General features: G+C 42.3%; 1 protein-coding gene across 8 annotated transcripts in view; it reads right to left on the bottom strand.

The window, feature by feature from the left end:
- The window catches only part of RAPGEF1 (Rap guanine nucleotide exchange factor 1), a 90828-nt gene that overhangs the window by 42944 nt on the left and 27590 nt on the right, over positions 1 to 20294 (bottom strand). For all 8 annotated transcript variants that reach the window (XM_052814597.1, XM_052814595.1, XM_052814598.1 and 5 more), the window contains 3 exons: positions 13092 to 13231; positions 8301 to 8479; positions 4935 to 5091 (listed from right to left, as the gene is read on the bottom strand). In XM_052814597.1, coding sequence (XP_052670557.1) covers positions 4935 to 5091; positions 8301 to 8479; positions 13092 to 13231 — 476 coding nt within the window. The remainder of the gene's footprint in view (positions 1 to 4934; positions 5092 to 8300; positions 8480 to 13091; positions 13232 to 20294) is intronic.

The raw sequence follows: 20294 nt of genomic DNA, 5'->3' as shown, positions 1-20294 counted from the left end.
TCTTGGTTACCCAGTTTATGGATTAATGATGGCACAGACACAGAGAGAGCTGAGCTGGGTGTAAGTCTGACACAGAGCTGTACAAATGATGCAGCACTGCTTCTAAGGAGCAGTGTGCACCCAGCAGTAGTTTAGGAATATTTGAGTTAAGTTCAGAAACCCTGGCCCTATGGGGATTCTGCACAAACCCACATACGTGTCTTCTTGCTGTGCTTCCTCTTTCCTCTATCGTCACAAATGCGTTCCAGTCCCCACAACACCCTAGATAATGGCAAATTCACTTTACATACATAAATGTAAGTACAGAAAAGTCTTACACAGTGGAGTACTTCACCTAGCCAGTAAAAAAAATAAATAATTGCTTTATATTTTATAAACAAGTATACATTTGTTTCAAAAAGCAAGTTTTCTGTAAGATGCCCAACAACAAATTAAATAGTGAACACCTTTATTAAAAGGCCTGCTTCCCCTGAAGCCATCTTTTAACATGTTAGCAATGGAAGTCTTAATCATTCAAGGAACTACTGTAGTGTATCTGTTATAGGCAGATAAGGCTCTGGATAAAGAGATAAGGGCATGATAATCCTGAGCTACAAATCTGCCAGCAGTCAAAACAACAATCATTCACGCCAGAAAGATGGAGAGAACATTTTATGGATGTCTGAGGCCAACAAATAGATCTACTGCTCACAGATACAAACACATGCCCTCTTACAGGCAGGCTGGAAAACTGGCAGTGCTTCCTGACAGTATTGGCTTCCCAGCATATTATGCAAAGGAAACTATACGGGATCAATTTTTTTAGTCTTTTTTTCAAAGCAGCCTGAAGTACAGTGTCATCATTCCAGTATCATCTTCATGTCCATGTCTGTTGAGCTTGGGAACAACTGTCATTGCTCTCTCAATGCATTAACTGCAACTGGAATGTTGTCGTCATCATCCTTCTGAGGAAGGGAAATATTCTAGTTCTCGTATTTTTATATAAGGCTCTATTTAAAGCTGAACTTCCATGGGTTAACACACGCACAACAAGAGGAATAAAGTACTGCACTGGATGTGCAAAGGATGGCAGAGGCAGTCCAAGTGTCCCCCACAGCTGATTTTGGTTTCGAAGTTCCACTTACATTCCTGGTGTGAGCTTGTGCTCAAAAATAATGTACACCGTGTCAACCAAAAACACGACAAAACACTCAGCTTTCCAGAAGCTGTCCTGGAAACCCATACATGGGGAAAGAAGAGCGAGCACAAACAGATGTCCATGCGGGCTAACGCTATGAAGATGCTCCTCTCTGGGACAGACAGACATGAGCGCTGGCAAGGAACAGTATGTTCCAAGATGTGCCCTGATGAGAAAAAGCACAGCACCAACTTGACCACAGCCGACCAGCCTGGCCAGCTCCCACCTCCAAGGAGGGCCACGTCCCCCAGAGAGGAAATACTCTGCAAGGAGCGATAGGCCGACAGCTCTACTGTGGTAATGTACATTACACAGCATATAGAAAAGTAAAATAATTAAGGCCCTTCAATCACAGAAGAACTATGGTGGTAACACAGACACTGAACTGACCTCAGACTTCTCTGCTGAGTGTCCCCAGTTACTCAACAGAAACTATTTTTAAAAAATGTACTTTCCTCTGTTTCATCTTCTCTTTCAGGATGAACAATCTTTAATTAAAAACTTGCTATTCCTTTTAGACTTTAGAAATTCCCCTATAGAGTCTACAGAACATCACTAGGAAAAACAACCGTAAGACCTACAAAGCCCTAACAAGGCTTTTCTGTAAATCGGACGATTTGGAAACTACACAGGGACACCATTTGACTCTTCTGGCTCCAGCTGACACCATGCTCCGAGTCACCATCAGGAGTGAGTGATGACACAACGGATTGCCACCTTCCTGCCCTCTGGACAAACTTCCACTGCTGAAGAGGTTTCTGGAGACTCTCATGCACTTTAATGGACTCAGTGTCGGACCCTGTGGGGCTATCAGGTACTCGCCAGCAAGAACAGTGACTCCTCACAATGTGTAAGAGCACAATAAGGGAAATAAAATACATGGGCATTCAAACCAAAAGCCAAAATACTCTTTAAACATCCCCCTGAAAGGGCTATGGAAGAGAAAGTGTAACATCTCCTTTTCCTCACCTTTCTTCACCACGTTTAACACCTTAAACCAAACCAAGGCCAGCGCTGCAGACTGGTGGTGGCAGCTGTGCCACAGCAGTGCTGATGAGCCCCCGACACTTGGGGCTGAAGAGCTCGGTTTTCCTATTTTGCCAGTCGTAATGGACACCTGCCTATCCACCATATGGGAGTGTAGGTTACAACAGGGGAGAAAACCAATCAAATTTGGCTCAAAAGTACCTTTAGAATGATTCAAACTATTGTGGCTGTGAAAAAAAACCCTAAAACACCTCTGACCAGAGACACCAAGACATCGTATGATTGCCAATACTCAAGAGGATCACTTTTTTCTCTAAACTTTGACAAATATCACCAGATCTCCTGAAGCCTGACTTTTTCTCCTCTCTACTAACCCCAAAATGAGAACTAGCGTTTGAAGCCAAGATCTTTAGTGTACACACAGAGGTAATCAGCACGCAACCGAGCCAGATGCTCATTATGCTATTCCTTATCAGCAAGTAGAGAGATTCCTGCAGCAGTAATTAGAGATAATTAAAGCCTCTCTACAAACTTATGCTACTTCAGCAAGCTGGAAATTCCAAAATGAGATGGATTTTTAAGAAGTTACGTAATCAAACCAAGGATTATTTCTTTTTCTTTTTATATATGCCTAGCAAGGCACTAAAACCTGGGATCAAAACAGCAAGCAACACAAGTGAACAAGTGACTCCTTTATGCTCAATTCTGAAAATAAAGGGGGAAGTAAGCACTGAAATGTGGAAGTGGATCTTGTGTGATCTGCCAGACAAACAAAAAAGGCTCTCCACAGCAGAGAAGTGTCCAACTTCTCAGTTCTGCTTCCAGATCTGAAAGCTGGCTTGGTCCTTCTAAAATAAACCTTGTTCCTCGCTCTGCAGTAGGAGATGAGTGCACGCCGCTTCCAAATGCTGACCTGTTGATGAGCAGACACATTCGCATCTACCCAGACAGCCACACATCTGTTCTAACCATGCTCCAAGCTGACCAGACATAAGCCAGCTCCAACTGGAAGGCCAAAATAACTTTTAGTCTAACAGCAAAGTACAGACTGATATAGCCATGCCGCTCAGCGGGGCTTAATAGTTCAAGCTTAGCACTGTATGGACATGCCTGCATCGCTTCCAGCCAAGGCTGGCTCGCAGCGTGGGCAGAGCCGGCATCTGAGACCTTCCACCCATCCGCACAGGCATGCTACTTGGGCTGGAAGGCAACAGGTACCGGGGGTTTAAATACCGCTTGAAGTGAAAGGACAGTGGGTGTCCAAGCTTCATGCAATGAGACTACACAACTCTATCCTGGATGTGGTGATAACATGGCTCTCCACGGGATTGTGCAGATTCATTAAGTGAAAACAGAGTGAACTGCCTTGCTATTTGCTGGGGTATTACAGTTCAGATACCACAGCGCAGATTTTCACGTACTGCAAATTGCTGCTGAATTCCAATGCTAACAGCAGCTGAGACTTTAGGCTAAACCCTTTTTCTCTATCCTGCTGTGCGAATTTAAGACCAGCTTTACTTTTCACATCTGGAGCTTCAAGTTAAAGGGCATATTGTGCAAAATAATCCTGGAAAATCTGTCTTCTTTAAGTGAAGGTAACGTTTTGATTCAAAGCTATTTGTTTAAAAGGCTCAATAAGTAATAGTAGATTTTAGTATCTGTGTTTGAGTAACATTAAAGAGACATTCAGACCATGCGAACAGCACACCAAGACTCCTGAAAACGTGATAGCCAAAGCTTGGAAGATGCACTTCATTTTTGCATTCAGCTCCAGTCAACAAAAACTAAGCTGAGTTTGAGTACAGTGAAAGATGCCTGTTCCTGATACACTAATCCAGGTGAAACACCTGCTGCAGTTCTTAAAACACCACGCCAACTTTCCTTCTGTACTTGATCTAAACATTCCACTTTAGATTCAGCCCTGCTGTTGAAAGAGGCTTAACTTTCTCTACAGTTTTCAAAATAAGATTCCCAGGAGATATGACGGTCTCTCCGCAGGTGCACCGAGCCCAGGTCAAGCAAACTTTTAACTGCAGTGCTAGTACAGCCGAATGAACAACCTCCATGGCCGTCAGCCCAGAGACAAGCCTGGGAAACAGAAATAATGGGTATCAAAAAGCTTATGGGGAGGTAGAAGGAAAGTCAACAGCATTCCCTGGGTGGGGCAGGGAGGGAATGCTATAAGCAGGTCTCACAAAGGATACAAAGGTTTCTGTTAAATGTTTCCATTAGTTATGTAAAATTAATCTCCAGAAAACGGAGATTAGCTCATCACCTGTTCCACACCCTAATATGACTGCTGAAAGCAGTGATGTATCACTGACAAATCCCTTGAAATTATGTTAAAAGATGGAGCTGGAGTCTTTGATTCTCTGTGGGCATTGACAGGAAGCATTTCCATTATATTTTGCCTAGACAGAAAATATGCAAACTCTGCCTTCTAATCTGCATGGGGGACTGGGATGACTTGCTGAAAATTTAATACAGTGCTCAATAAAGACTTGCTGCTTCTTCCAATTCATCCAAATGCCAGGGTGAGCATTTCAGAAGCGCACACTGATAGCCAAACCATTTGTGCTAGTCTTTAACCAGCACTCCAAGAAGGATCATTTTGCTTATGGAGCAGTTGATTTAAGAGGTGGTTTACTGAAGGCAAGAATAGGATCTTTATATTTTACCTGCACTTAAACACCTCTTGCAACTAGATCTCTTTTAAAATACATTATTATATACTTTATATAATATAATTTACAATACTTGTCTCATGTACCTTGACTCCATCCAGAACAGCTTTTATGACACCCTTCACTGTTGTCACCATCTCCTTGTCTTCTGAATTCACACCTTCCAGCATCACTTGATCAGACCAGCGAATTAGATTGGCCAGACTCTGGTACACACGGCTATAGCAGGACGAGATGGCAGAACTGGATGGCAGAGGAGGAAATAGTTGAGAAAAAAGAACAAAATGAAATTATACTATCAAACGTTATGAGAGTGCTTGATTTAAAGTGCATTTCACACTGTTAAAAATGTGATTGTTCTCCTTTTCTCTCTGACATTCAGAATTTGGGTTTAACAGGTGACAAAGCCGGGGTTTCTCTGCTGCTGCAGTTGCTCTCCCGTTCTCCGGCACCAAATGGGACAGCAGTACTATCAACAGTTCATTCTCAGTTAACAGAATGAACTACCTGGGCTGCAGGTTAACACAGCCATGCTAAAAAGAATGTGCTTTCCATTTTAATTTACAGCTCCATCCTATGCTTTAACTTCAAAGGTAAAGATTTAAGTCCTGTATTTAAGTCTAAGCTATGTTATTTCAGTATTAGCTACGATTTCCTTCTTCCTTATTAACTCTCCCCAAAAACGTCTTGGATAATTGCGAGCTCACTATACTCATTCCTTTACAAATCATTTCCTCACTGTTTATAATGCCTGAAAATATGTAATTAAAACCTGCTTCTTTACAGAAATTGAACTGAATGAATTTAAGGTTTGGAAGAGGAAGGGTGTTGCTTTGTTTTGTTTTTAATGAGAAACAGAATTGAAGCTATTGTTCTGAAGGGGGAAAAAAAAGAATTTTGGAAGGATGACAACTCTAAATAAAAGTTAACTGTAACAACAGTGCTCACAGGCATTTTCCTGGCCATTCTGAAAACACTTACTTCATTACTAAACAAGGTGTGTTAACAGTACTGCTGATGGCAGTGCTTCAACAATTCCTTGTAAAGTTAAATCAATTTCAAACTGCATCAAACCCATAAACAGATAAGAGAAGGTGTAATCTCGCAATCATTACTGATACAAGTGTTCCAAATCTTCCCATTTCTCTTTGGTATCCATTTTATACTGGCTTAACTCCAGTAATTTCATTATCTGCGTGAGAGAATCAAGCCCACAAGCTTCAATGAGATTATTTAGGTAAATGAGGTTTGCAGGACTGGGGAAAGAACTACTGTCAAGTTACAACCAGGGGGATACAAACAATGGCAAGTACTTTTTTGTTTGGTTGTTGGGTTTTTTTTGTTTTTGTTTTAAAGCATGCTGCTTGCTATTTGTTCTAATTTCAAATGAAATTAGCTTGGTAGGAGATATTTCCTAAATAGCGCCCTCCCCCACCTCTTTCTAAGGCTTTGATTTCTTTGCCATTAATCTTCAGTCTGCTTCCTTCTAAGGAGGTGGTAATTGAAAGCCCATTTTGTGCTAGATTTAATTACTTTTTTCCTTGATGCAAATGCTTCCCCTAAAGCAAAAAGAAGTCCAACAATAATTGTAGGGCTTTCTTCCACACTGACACAAGTCTTGCTCACTTTTCTTGAGGGGGATTTGCTATCAAAATCACCCCTTTGTGTCCTGCCACTACTCAAATTAAATAAAGTGCATAGGTAGGCACAAAAGGACATGGCTTTTTGAGAATGCCAGACCCCATTTTTTTCTGTAGAGGCTAAACAAGGCAGAACATACATATGGGATCTGTGCTGTAATACGTAGCATTCCCAGAAAGAGAGACTTATCACTATGTATCACTAAGACTTATCACTTAACACTTCACTGACTACTATGGAAGTTCTGCTTCTATGGGTAAATACGGATATCAACCAACGGATAACCAACTGTCAAGGTTGCATTAGTTCACTACTAAGAGAGAAGGTATAAGGAATTTGAAGAACAGAACTGTCTGAAATACTGCTGCTGCTGAAGACCGCTTAGTTGTTATTTATTCCCAAATATATTCTTAGAAGGAAAGATCACGCAGCGAACATCCACTGGATACAAAAATCAAAGCAAGTAACTATAAAGATGACATGTTCTATCCTAAACATATTTGCTGACATTTTACATGTTCTCCTGGTGTAAGGGGGAAGGTCATTCTTTCTTTCATTAAATGAAAGCAGGTGCTTGTCAGGAATTTAATGGCTGTGGGAAACCTGATAGCAACTGAAGAAACTTTTGTGTCTGTATCCAGAAGCCTGATGAATGTTCCCATTCTAACAGCTATTGCTCTTTGTAGTTCTACAGACAGAACCTAAATTGGATCTCTCTTGTCACAGCCACAGCTCTGATACCCACCCATTGCTCCTTCATTTTGTACTGTCAGATGCAACCCTGGCCTATGCATTAGGGCCAAACACAGCTAAGCATCTCTGCAAAATATTTGGCACCCTACTGCTGTCTTGACCATACTATAAACCTTTCTTGCACCAGAATTGAAACAAGCATCTTGAACCAAAAATTTTGGAGATACTTAATGGGAAAACACATAGGAACAGCACAGACACTGGCAGGATTTCAGGAACCAAACACCTGCATTTCTCTGCCTAGTTTTGTGCTTTTCTCTGTGCTAATTTTGGTTTTTCCATATTATTCAATGATGCTTGCTTGTTTTGTGTAAGTCAATTACTCCAGCATCTAAAGGATGAACAGCAGCTATATCTCTATGGCTTGAGACCTCCACAAATTCTTACAATCCATGCTGAGCTTTGCTTTGGCAATTTCTACTTCTTTTCTGGCTTCAAACCCGCTGTCTAACTGGTTAAAACATAATACACACAATCTGTTAAAACATAAAACAAATAATCTGTTGAGAGCGCACAGGAATGAACTTGGACTGGTTAATCTACTGAAGTACATCTGTTTACCTCTCTTCTGTATCTGATCCAGTAAAATCAAAAAAAGCAGTTAAGAGTGGAGACTCAGACTTCTCTAATATCAGGGTGGATAAACTGAACACAAAAAGGGATTACTCTGAAGATAAACTCTTTTTCAGGTAAAAGCTATTGGATTTGTTAGCTCTTAGGATACCACCATGGACTGCAGAAACAGTATAGCATCTGAGGAGAATCTCCCACTACTAAATGATGAATTTCAGAGTTTATGCTAAGAATCAGCCCTTCCTCCTCTCTGAAACGATTCTGATTTGCTTTATCTTTCCATAGCACGGGTTTCTTCGCAGCAGGGAATCTGCTTTTAAATTATGTTCGAAAACTATCACATAATTAGTAAAAATAGCAGTCACTTTATTAGCCACTGCAGCATTTCCTGTCTCCTGCACGATGTCATTCTTCAGACACGAGAAGGAGAGAAGCTGGGAGCCTGCTGGTCTGTCATAATCCCAAAACCCAAGAAGGGAACCTACCTTTGCTGGATGCGTGGATCAGTTTGCACCAAGGGTAGGATGGCTTCCAGTACCTTACTTGCTGAGCCTGGCAGCATCTCTAATACTTTCTTATCAATTGCCATTTTGTCCACAATAGTCTTAAAGTATCGTAACGCACTGACGACCTCCTTCTCCTTCTCCTCTAGCCATGATACATTCTAAAGAGGAGGAAAAAAGAAGAGAGATGTCAAATGTCAAAATCTCAGGGTTTTTAAGGGCAAGGTTACTTTAACTTACCTGAAGTACAGTGACACTGAATGAGGTACATTCCACAAGGACTGGGGAAAACCCCTTCTACCACAAACACTTTTAAATTGAATTACTACTCTTTCAAAAGAATAGTCAGTGCAAAATTGCACCCACACTTTAACTTTCTGAATTACGTGCATTTCAAACTGAAGGCTAATCTTGATCAGTTTTAGGCCAAGACTAACACTACTGATGACGTGAAGGGCACTGCTTTGAAACCCACACATCAAACTGGGAGGGTAAAAGAAAAAAAAAAACCCCAAACACCAAGTGCAGGTAGTAATGATAATGCAAGAAAAGAAGCAACAACTGCTGGTTTTAAATAGAGTTGCTCCTCTGATGCGATCAAAATCCTTTTACCTTAAGCACATCTCACTATGAAAAGGTCTTTTCAATCAGTAAATGCAGTGGGTCAGCCAAAAGGAAAGAGAAAAACAACCGACAATCAGAAAAACTTCCAAACTCCAGAATAATCCAAACAAGATGCCTCCATTTTTGTAACCATGCATGACAGTTTCAACGACACGTGTGGTGTTCACTCTTATTATTCTGAGTAATTCTTCTGACTCCAATATGCTTACTTGTATGAAACTGGGCTACAGTCTTGTCTCTCTGTTCACAAATAAAAAACTGCCTTCCGATCAGTCTCCAACCTAAGTCATTTTGTGACGCTGCTGGAACAAAGGAACTCACACGCCTTCCATGCGGACAGACTGTGAAAGCTAAGTTTTGGCATCGGTGAATGAATGTTGCAGAAGGGAACAATTCATTGGAATAAAGCTGAGTTGTGGTCACCAACTTCCGTGCCACCACCAACACCAGAAGAGGAAATTCAGAAGTGATACATGATATCTTAATGGTATCCTGGACAGGGATATTTTTAAAAAGTTTACCAGAGTATGCCTGGAGGACTTTTAATGCCACAAGCAGTTCCTAAGTGAGATTTAAATTAACTACTGAACACTGCTAGAAAAGGAGCAGAGAGCTTAGAGTCAGGTTTCATCCATTATCTCCTCAGTAAATTCAGCTTCAAGAATTAATGACCTATGGGCATTGTGTGCTCCCCATACTCTTGTTAGCCGTTAAACTGCTGCTTTTCTGCAAAATCAGGCCAGCAGCCCAAAAGGTTTTAGGAAGAACAATTTATAGGCAGCACTGGTTAGTAATTTGGGGCCAGTTGCATAAAAGGATTAAAGTCCCAAGTTCCATCTAGCTCCAACTTTAGAAGTCTAAGTCCCGGTCCAAGATCTCCAAACCACCCTGTCATTTTCCATCTCATCTGGGAAGTGCCCAAACTCTGCTGCTGCTTCCACTTTTGACAATATTGCTTGCCAGGCACCTCAAGTTCTGCTCTGCAGCTAACAGCCACTCTGAACTCCCTTGCTGGGGACCACCCTGGCAACGCGCTGATGTAAAAAAATGACATTTCCCATTTTTCAGGCATGTGCCCTCACCACCGCACAGTTTATTCCAGGATATGGAGAGGCTCAGTCCCTCCCATGAAGGTTTTGCACTTCATATGAAACGATCACACATTTCAGGGATGAGAGAGCCTGTATACTCCCCAAGCGAGTATGACTATGGCCCAGTGGTCAGAGCTCTCAAACAGAAGTGAAAAAATGTAGATTGCAGTTCCTGCTCCGATGGCTGTTTATGTATTTCATTCAACAACTGTTTCCTGTAGAAAGGCTTGTGACTTAATAGCTTAAACACTCTGGCACATAGGAGGGATGGGCTTGCCTCAGAGTTCAGGGCTGAGAATGACAAGTGGAAACACAAATCCTTCTGTGGAGCACATCAAGGCATGCAAATCCAGCCACCGGACACTATTTGGGACACAGCCCTTTATTTGCAACTTCCCTGCTAGCATTTTGGGTGACATTCCCTAAGAGCACTTTTTATGAATCCCCTTCTGAGGTCCAAAGGTATTGTATGTGTGTATACATGTGCACACAAACACACACAAAGAAAGCTTATACATCCTACACAGGATTGCAGGTTCTCCTACAGAGCTCAGATATACAAATGTCAGTTGTTGCTACAGGGCCAAAGTTTCTCACGTTCGCTGCTTTACTCACTGAGGCCTGAGAACAACAGCAATAAATCTAGAGAAAGGAATAATAACCTGGTGGGATGGATGGATATTAATATATTCCAGTGTCTGCATCTCACAATACTAACTATACTAAGTTTTTCCACCAAACGTTTTAGTGTGTCCCTAAAGCCAAAGTAAACATGCAGTGGTACACCTCTGGGTTGGCAGAGAGGACCTGAATTAATCGCTCATTTAATTTCTCAGTTGAAGTGAACTTGCCACAGCAGTTGCCTTACCCCAGTGAGAGAGCAGAGTGGTAACTGTGGGGCTGCTAAAGCGGCAGGACCACTTGATTCACCCATTTCCCTTTTGGGCATTAAATGAGATAAACCTAACATTCAGGCAAAACAGCATCTCCTCTCCACTCCCCTGCCTGCCTGACATATCTATATATTTTTGTGTGATTTTTGAATTTTCCCTTAAATAATCGTTACAAATGCATCATGTATCAGACACAGTTGACCCAGAAAGGGTTACAGCGAGCTGTACAGAATAAATCTGGTAACAAAAGCTGGAACAGTCCCTTTTTTCCTTGCATTTTGGCAGCTAAAAACCTATTATAACTTTGCATATAGTGTTGAAGGACACTACAGTTCCTGCGATAAGAATCAAAGACAGGGTCCAGGGGGCAAAAGGAGGCTCTGAAAAAAACTCCCCCTACACTGCCCACGTCTAGGTATAAAGGGAAGAGGAGAAGAAGATGTCTGCATGGGTTGAGCATAACCTTCAGGTTATACGTAGTGATTTTACATTAAATTTTGGTATTGCTATTTCTGCTCTGCAGTGATTATCTACTTCAAGAGTATAAAAATAGCATCTTAAGTACTTAAGAGGGAGGAAAGGATGATACTTGGTTTATCAAGTGTGTCTTCTGACAGAAAATCTCCTGTTTGTCAACTGATGTCTATATTCCAGTGAGAAGCTGGTGACAATCCAGGCATATCCTCTTCCCCACTCCCTCCACATAAAGCTAATGAGCTGACTACATCCAACTAATTGATTAGTTGGACAGTAGCTACTAAAATAGATAGGGAATGAGCCAGAAATCAACAATATTTCACAGTATAAAAATGTATACAGCTTAAACAATCATGTACGGTAATAAAAATTATTGCAAGTGTTATGTTTTCCAATAAAAAAATTCCAATCTGTACACAAAAAAAGGTTTTACATGTTCAGCATGCCTTATCAGTAAATCCTCTTGCACTGTTTTTTAGAGGAAAGAAAGAAAAGCAAAAACTTCACCTATTATTAACATGCTAATATATATTTGCTATAGAACAGCATTTTGAAAAGGACTCTTCATTTTCTAATTTATTTAATTTGTGGTCACATATCAATTTGAAGGAAGGCCTCTAAATTATCTCAATATACCATCTTGAAAAGTCATTGGAATTAAAAGCCTTCAAGGAGTACTCTCAGATTTTTTTTTTATTTTTTAATAGCAGTCAGCAATGCAAGGTGCTTGCCTCCCTAGAAAGCATATCCATAGCCTCCTTGGGGAAAAAAAACCCTACAGCCTGGGTAAGAAAAGCCTCATCATCTTTCACCTGATGGTGCAGAATAGGGCTAGGAAGCCCTGCAGCGACTTCTCTGGGTGTTAAGCACATCACACAGCATAAGATAACTGTATCTTGCTGACTGCTCTCAATAACACCACAACAATCCTCAGCAGAGATAATCTAAAAAAGTTTGCATGTCTGGCACTGCACATTGGATGAGACTTTCAACAACAACTGGGAAAGATTTTGAATTATCACAAATAACCTCAGCTGTTCTTAACTTTTGGCTTAGATTTATACTTGAAAACTGACTGCAACAATACTGTTACAGAGATAGTCCCCAGTCTACATAATCATGTCAGCAGAGGAGATAACACTTTGATAGGTTTGTGCTGGGAAAGAGTGGTGACCTCAGCTCTTAGAGGACTTGAAGTATGTTGGGTCTGAGGAACGGTGTGCTGGAATCAGCAGCTGCTTGAATGCATCTGTTTGACTCTCCCTGCTGATGTCGTCAGAGACTGAGCACATCTTTGGATCAACTTCAACGATTTGCTCGCCTGGGTTTTGGGGTTTTTAAAAGGATCACACCCCAAAACCAGGCAGTTATTTGGAAGCTGTAAGCATAACCATAGGGTGTGCATGTGGGGACGATGTGTCAGGCCATACACTACATTCCATAATGAGATATTTAAATGCTTATGGAAGGAGGTCTCATCAGGCTCTCCAAAGAGAAGTACATGCCTTGGTTGCTCTTATTTTGTACTACACAGCGCAGTTTATAACTAACCATAAAGTAACCCTGAGGATCCCTGAAAAATCTGCGAAATTCAGCAGAGGACAAAGTCACGCACTGGATTTTGATAAACTGAATACCAGCAAGCAAAAACCAGCAAGACTAACAGAACATGTCCTTCGTCTACTTACTTTGTTTGCTGACTTCTCTGGTGTTTTCACTGTCAGGTCAGCTTGCTTTCCTTTCTTTGAAGGTGTTCTCTTTATTTTTGGTGAATGAAACTTGCCCTTCAACTTCATAGTGAACGAGGAGAGATGGGAACGCTCAGAATCTAGAAAGACACAGAAATGCGTTACTGGATTAGGGTAAACGTGTTGAAACCAGGGATTTTGCGTTACAGCATTATCTGGAAGACCAGCCTATGAAGAACATTGCAACCATGTAAATTTATTGAGTGGAACAAAAAAAAATTGTGGCTCTCCATTATGTTTCCAACCGCAATATCACCATCATTTCCTGCTTCCCCTTGGAGGCAGCAACACTGCAGTGCAAAGGCAGGAACAGCGGGATTGCTACTGCTCTGTGCCTTGGAGAGAAAAGGAAAAACACCTCTCTTAAAAGCACTTATCTCCAGCAGCTCCCAAAGTACTTTACAAAGGAGGTAATCATCGTCCCTCTTTTGCAGATGAGCAACTGAGTCAAGGGGATGAAGTGACTTGTTCGCAGACCTCTGGCAGAGCAGGGCTCCTGCCCGTGTCTTGGCTGCAGGTCAGTAGCCACTGTGGGTGTGCAGGCAGGGTTCTGCCTCGTACCCAGGACTGGTGGCTGCTTCAGGAAAGGAGAACACAGTCCAACATAATGCCCTTCCCAGGCTGCTGATCTCTATCCACTTGGTAGCATCACCTTTGAATGTGGCTCCATGGATAACCTGAACAAAAATGCCAGCCCTTGTCATTCGCAATGGATTTCACTTCAAATGTACCAGACAAACCAGAGAACAGAGGAACCACTTCAATACCAGGGCAACCTTGAAGGAGCTTAATTACAGAACTGCTCAACCCTTTTAAAAATTGTATTTTCATGGTCTTTTGAATATCTAAAAGCAGAAGTCTCAAAGGTTTGCCATCATGCCATATGCAGATTTACCACTGAAATACATTTTTATCTGTTTAGCCACGAAGCTAAATAAAATCAAGCTGCCTTGTAGAGAGCAATTTAGAATGTATTTTGAGCAAAGAGCACTTTAATAAATGAAGGTCTGAATTGCTCTCTAGTGACCCAGGTAAATCAGCAGAAGATACCGAACTTGTCTTTAACTACATTATCAAGAAAAGCAAGCAGTTTTGCTGTATGTTTCATTTTTCTTTTAGATTATTTGGGAATTGGCTGCACTGGCTATAATGAGTCAAAATGACACAGTCCCATGCATGCAGCACTGCACCACCTTGTTAGCATGCAGACTGCAAACAGAAAAGGCTGCTGAGTCAAACCTAGCACCCAGAAGCTAAATACCACACTGCAGCGCAAACACAGCTCATAGTCAGAAATTACCTAACCACAACTCAAGGGAAGGAACCTGTGCTTGCCTCCCCGTAAGGGTTGTCTCCCTTTAAACTTGGTTTCCTGGTAGTGTGTTAAGACCCTGCTATTAACACCTTCACCAGAGCCAAACATCTAGTTAGTTATGTCCTCTAGATCAAAAATTTGCAGGCATCCTATTAATGGAAGCTGCATCAGCACCAATTCTAATCTAGTCTTCCTGCAGACCTGTTCTCCATTTACAGGAGTAAATGTTTTTCAAAGTTTTCTTTCTATCATAAAGTCCTGTTTAAAGCACTGAGGATGGAGGCACTAAAAACCATGGTCACTGCAGATAAATCCAGACATATCAGTTGGCCTCTGAAGAATCACTCACAGCAGCTGGCACCCTAACTTAGGAACAATTTACGTCATTGCTTTACATCCACAAGGGGATCTCCAAACCTTTAAAACCTCTCCGGCTCCACGGGGTGCTGAAGGTCACCACTGAAAACAGTTTCTGGCTGCTGTGATAATGCTCTTGCACTCCACACGCCCCCCCTCCCTCCCCCCCAGTAATTTGTATTTCTTTCAAACACCATAATAGAATTTCTATACATGCACGTGTATGCACACTTGCCAAGAGAAGTCATGGCTCTGAATTTATTTTTCAAGAACTGGCAAACAATTACAATAATTAATCTACAGGGAAATAATGGTAGCAGCAACAAATTGCGTCTGGCTCTTCCATGGGCTGCAGTGAGATCCAAACTGCTAGTTCGAGTAAGAAAATGTTCAATTGCTACAAAATCCTTGGTTGCTTATGATGATAATTTTGCCTTGTAGGGACAAGAAATTTGGAAAGGAGAAAGATTTCAGAAGACTTACTATTTCCTTTTCTCCTTCCCACCAGACATCTCTGCCCACCTTTATGTGGCAAGCACATGAAGGCTGAACCAATGTGTGTGCATCGTCAGGAACCTCCAAAAGGAGATGTCTTGTCAGCTGAGTAAGTTTCTCTTCCGCTGACAGCAGATCCCCTTCACCACCACCACCTCTACCAGCCTAACCATTGCCTTTCGCTCTCTTTACCCTTCTCTCACACCAAACACTGAATCATTTGTACGCCACACTGAGGGGACACAGACCTACAGCAGCAAGTGGCTGGAGCAGAATAGGAACTTCTTAAAATAGTACTAATGAAGTAAGCCAGCTGACATTTGCAAAAATAATAAACATTATTGTTTGAACAGCCCCACTAAGTCCTGCTTTGAAGATCACAAATTAATGCAGCTTTTTACTACCATGTCTTTCCATCTACAACAAGCATTCTCCAGATCTCATCTGCTCATAAGTTTCTGATGCATTTGCAGTTAAACAAATGAGTCAGAAACCAATATTCTCTTACACTCAATTACACTTAGGACTTAAAATAGTGCTTTTCTTGTTCCAAGCACATTACAAACATATCTTTCTCATCCTTAAACAGTTAGGTCTTAACCTTACTCTGCAGATGGGAAGCAGGCACAAAGGTGAAGCAACTTGTCTAAACAGAGCAGAGGGTGAGTCAGTGACTCCAGTAGAGCATCTCCAACAAACTGCAGGCCCTCGTCCCTCTCTGCATATTCATGAATCAAGCAGTGGAGCTACTGTGATTATATTCAGTGAATGCCAACAGACTTTATTCGGCATGATGGGCTTTATGGTTTTCAAGCAGATATATCATTCAAGCGTTATAAACAGAATTTGCATTTTAATGGATCTGGATGAAGTGGTATAGAAGAGAAGTTACACTTAAATAGCAAGGTATTCTAGCTCAAAAGTGTAAGTTACCTAAGCTTGTACAGATGAAGACTGAAACTCTCCTGCAGAAAGCACAGCTGAGCAAGGATTCCTAGACTGGTTACCATAGCACTGGTGTCTGCTTTGAGAAAGTCACTTTCTTTACACTATATCCTGATTTAAATGTCTAACGTGTCCTATGTCTGTCCAGTTTAAAAGTTCAAACAGCACAGCATGCCTTTACAGATCAAATAATTTCATAACGTACAGAGAGAAGCAGAAAACAGAGCCATGGCAGTGCTCAAAACACTTCTGTCCCTCTGCTTCTTCCTGTCTACAGTAACCAAACCCTTTAATGCAGCATTGAGGTTGCTCCTGAGCTTGGTAGTCTGCCCGCTGGAAACTGTTCTATCGTATTACCCTTGCCTCTTATAGATGAATAACTGGCAGTGTTTAACTGGAGTCTCAGCACTGGCTTTCTTAACTTCTTTTTCTCCTTTCCAGTGTGCAGGAGGAGGGTACCCTGTACTTACTTCTATGCAGTGTCCAAATATTTCTAAGATGAATGGGAAAAGACAGGGTGATAAACTCAACGGAGTGATTTCAACTGGAAGGGGGAAAAAAAAAACAAACCACAACTGTCGTATCAAAGTGCTTCTGTCTCAAAGGAACCGCTGACTGTCCGTCCCCTCGTATTTCATCTGTCTGGATGCTCTGCTGCTGCACACAAACGGAAAAAAACCATCCCTTCAAGATTACTTTACTATGGATTTGAGTTTCTTGATTTCTGACTGGAAGTTTTAATACGTCACTCGTTTCATTGCCAATTCCATCCTCCTATTAACGAGGCTCCCGCTCTGCTGTGCTTGAACGTGCTCCAGCTGTTGAGTCACGGCCCTGCTCAGCTCTCAGGCTCATCTCCCTCCGGCCGGCACGCGTCTGGGGTCCGACCACACACACAACACGAGATAGCTCACGTTACGCGCCTGCTCCAAGCAGCCCTGCTGCCAGGTGTGGCCGGAGAGTTTTTTCGGCACCCCTCGAGCCCCCCGAGCCGGGGAGGCCATGGCCGGCCGAGAGCCGCCTCGTCCCCCGGCAGCTCCACCAGTTCCAGCAAAGCGGTGCTGCCCGCCAGTTTGCTGACAGAAAGCTAAATCTGGTGAGGAAAGAACTGCAGATTTTAAACGACAGCGGATTAAGAGGCACAAGGGAAGGCAGATAAATCGGCTTATGTGCTTGTGGGCGAAGAAACTAGGCTGCTTAGGAGAAAGCCGGCAAGTCAAAGCCCAACATCCACCGCTGCCATAGTCAAACGGTCGCTTTCCACTCGGGTTCAAACAAACACCAGAAGAAACATGCGCGCACTGGTGAATTCCACCAACCTAACCCAGCAGCAAATTATTTACTTTAAAGTCAAAGTGAAAGTTCAGCCTTTTACAGAGCTCAGTCACAGCAGACTTTCCAGCTGCCAGGTCCTCCTCACCAGCCACCCCTAACCAGCCCATGGGAGGCTCCAGAGATGGGAAATAACCCTCCGTCTGCTTCTGGACCTCCTGGTCATTTTTTTGTCACTATGGCACAGCTCAGTGGCAGGCAGGCTCCAGCAGCAGCGATGGGCAATTTAACTGTTCAACTTGTCTAGTGCTTGGACCATACCAAACAAATTGAAAATAGACTTCTTTTTTTTTTAATAAAAGAAAAAAACTTTAGAATACAGTACCTTTTCTTTCCTTCACCTGAAAACCTAAACCCTCCACCTTCTCTCACTCTGTATGTGTTCACACACCGAAACCCTGCAGCTTTAGAGCAGACAAAGCCTTAAAAAAGGGTTATAGTTCATTTTCCAGCTTGAACTGACTCTTGCTGCTCGTTAGAAAGAATGAAGTGGAGTCTAAAAATCTTATCCCACAAATGGTTCTCTTTTCAAAGGCCATTTGGGTCTCTGCTGGATGCACATATTTAAAAGCTATCAGATTAAAAATAACAGCAGACATCTCTCCCCATGTCATAATGAAGCTATTGTGCACATTTTTAATCAACCGCTCCTGCCATTTATGCCACGAGTCCTTTGAAGGCAGAGGTGACTTATGTAATGAGTTACACAACGATGCCCATTAAAATGGCATTTGTTCCCTTGGGCTCAGCTCCATCATTTGTGGAAGACAAAAGACAAGTTGCAAGGCTTCAGCTAAACCCTAGCTGACAGGGACTTTAAGAGTTCTGAAGCAAAAGGAAAAAATGATGAGCTATAGTTCAAAATGACCTTTCTGCTGAGGATGTCTGGTGCTGCGATGCAGTACCCAGCAAGAGGCTGTGGGGCTGGGGCTATGGCTCTGGCTCCTCTAGACCCAATTCCGCTGTCAGAAACACAGGAGAACAGGCAATTCAGGACGAACAGATGGGCACATGAGAGCTTCCCATGATAATCATGAAACATGCCGCAAAGCATACGTCTTTCAACATTTTATATGAATATTGCTAAAATTCCCAACTGTCTTCCTTCCACCCTTAAGGCAAGGGCTGTATCTACCATGTACCTCTAAGTACACAGATCTGCAGGGCCTTTACCCTGGCTAAAGCTTTTGGGCTTTCCTGTAATGCAAACATTAAAATAATAGTGATTGACAGAAAACTGAAGCCTTTGGTACTTTGCAGAAATGTTGCTCCCACCTGGAACTCAAACAGCCTCTCCCAAAAGCCGAGTTCCTCCACAGAAGAGCGGCAGAACCGACACAGGAGGCACAATGTGAAGCTCAGCAGTGGGCTGTGGGCAACAGAAAGCTACCACAGGGGCACTTTAAAAAATAATTTTTACTAATTTTGTGGTGGCGGGCATCTCTGTCTTTCTTGCGACAAAACATTCAAGCCTTCCATTGTGTGGCTATGAGGATGGAGAGGAAGTACTAAGCTTTCAAGGAGGGTTGAAGAAACACATGAGGAGAACCCCAGATACATCCTAGGCCCTTTCACACCTGCAACGTATAACTCAGCTCTTGCATTACGCAGCGAACAGCCTTCTGCTACATTTCACGCCCTCTTTCTCCAGAAGTGCTGGGGATGTTTAGAAGTCTAAGAATGCTGATATGCAGCACTTGTGCAATGCTCTATGTTCTCAAAAGAATGAACTGGGATCCTGAATACAGAAAAGACAGAATGTGACAGAACAGAATTAAAATATCCCTTTTAAACATATAAGCATATCACTGCTGCATCACAGGTGTGCTACAGAAGCCTCAGACCTACCACTTCCATCTCCGTGAGTTTACTTTTCTCAACTTTGCCATTACCCCCAGAGACTGAAGCAAAGAGAATTTATTCAGAAACCAAAAAAGACCCAGTAGGGATCCAGAAAGGAAAAAAAAAAGGGAGGGTCCGGTGTCAATCAGGAAGTTTGCCCACCCTAACCTTTGTACCTTAGGTGGAGCTGTTTGTAAACTGCTCCAAGTCCCTCTCCAGGGAATCTGACTGCTAGGAGAGCTGCCAGGTTTTAGAGGAAAACGGTGGAGGAAGGGCAGCTCGAGAATCAAACAATCGTTCTTGAGCGCTAAAGAAACTTTTCCTTTAACATCACGTCACCTTCAAAGCAGCCAGCTTTTGGGAGCGGAAAGACCGACTGCCCTTTTTCTTTTTTGGCAACATTACAGTGAATGAGCATAAACCAGCAAGCATTAATGATGTGCAATGACAGCACACAAACTTCTATGGAAAAGGGAGGCTCAGTTCCCCTCAGCTGGCCAGGCAATGCTCACTGACTCACAGACTTCATTATTTTTTATGCCGCCCTCTGGGGCCTCCAGAGGAAGAAAAACATTTTTATTTGTCAGAGAGCACATTTTTATTTTGATTTTTTTTTCTTTCTAAGCAACCATGAATGAGGCATCTCCAGCTGCAGCAACCTCATGTGGAAAGAGCTCACAGTGTTTGCAAGGGAATTGGGAGGCAGAGAGGGCAACTTATCAATTCAGCCACGTCTCCCGACTGCAGTGAAAAGGATTGGGTCAGTAAACAACATTAATTTTATGGTGCATTACTACTACAGCTGTTCTTCCTTCCAGCTTCATATTTGGAAGCAAATCTTCAGGTTGTGAGGGAAA

Source organism: Harpia harpyja, chromosome 19 (genome assembly GCF_026419915.1).
Source record: "Harpia harpyja isolate bHarHar1 chromosome 19, bHarHar1 primary haplotype, whole genome shotgun sequence".
In the NCBI taxonomy this organism is placed as follows: Eukaryota; Metazoa; Chordata; class Aves; order Accipitriformes; family Accipitridae; genus Harpia; species Harpia harpyja.
Note: the sequence above shows the minus strand (reverse complement) of the source record. Positions and strands in the feature narration are given on the sequence as shown.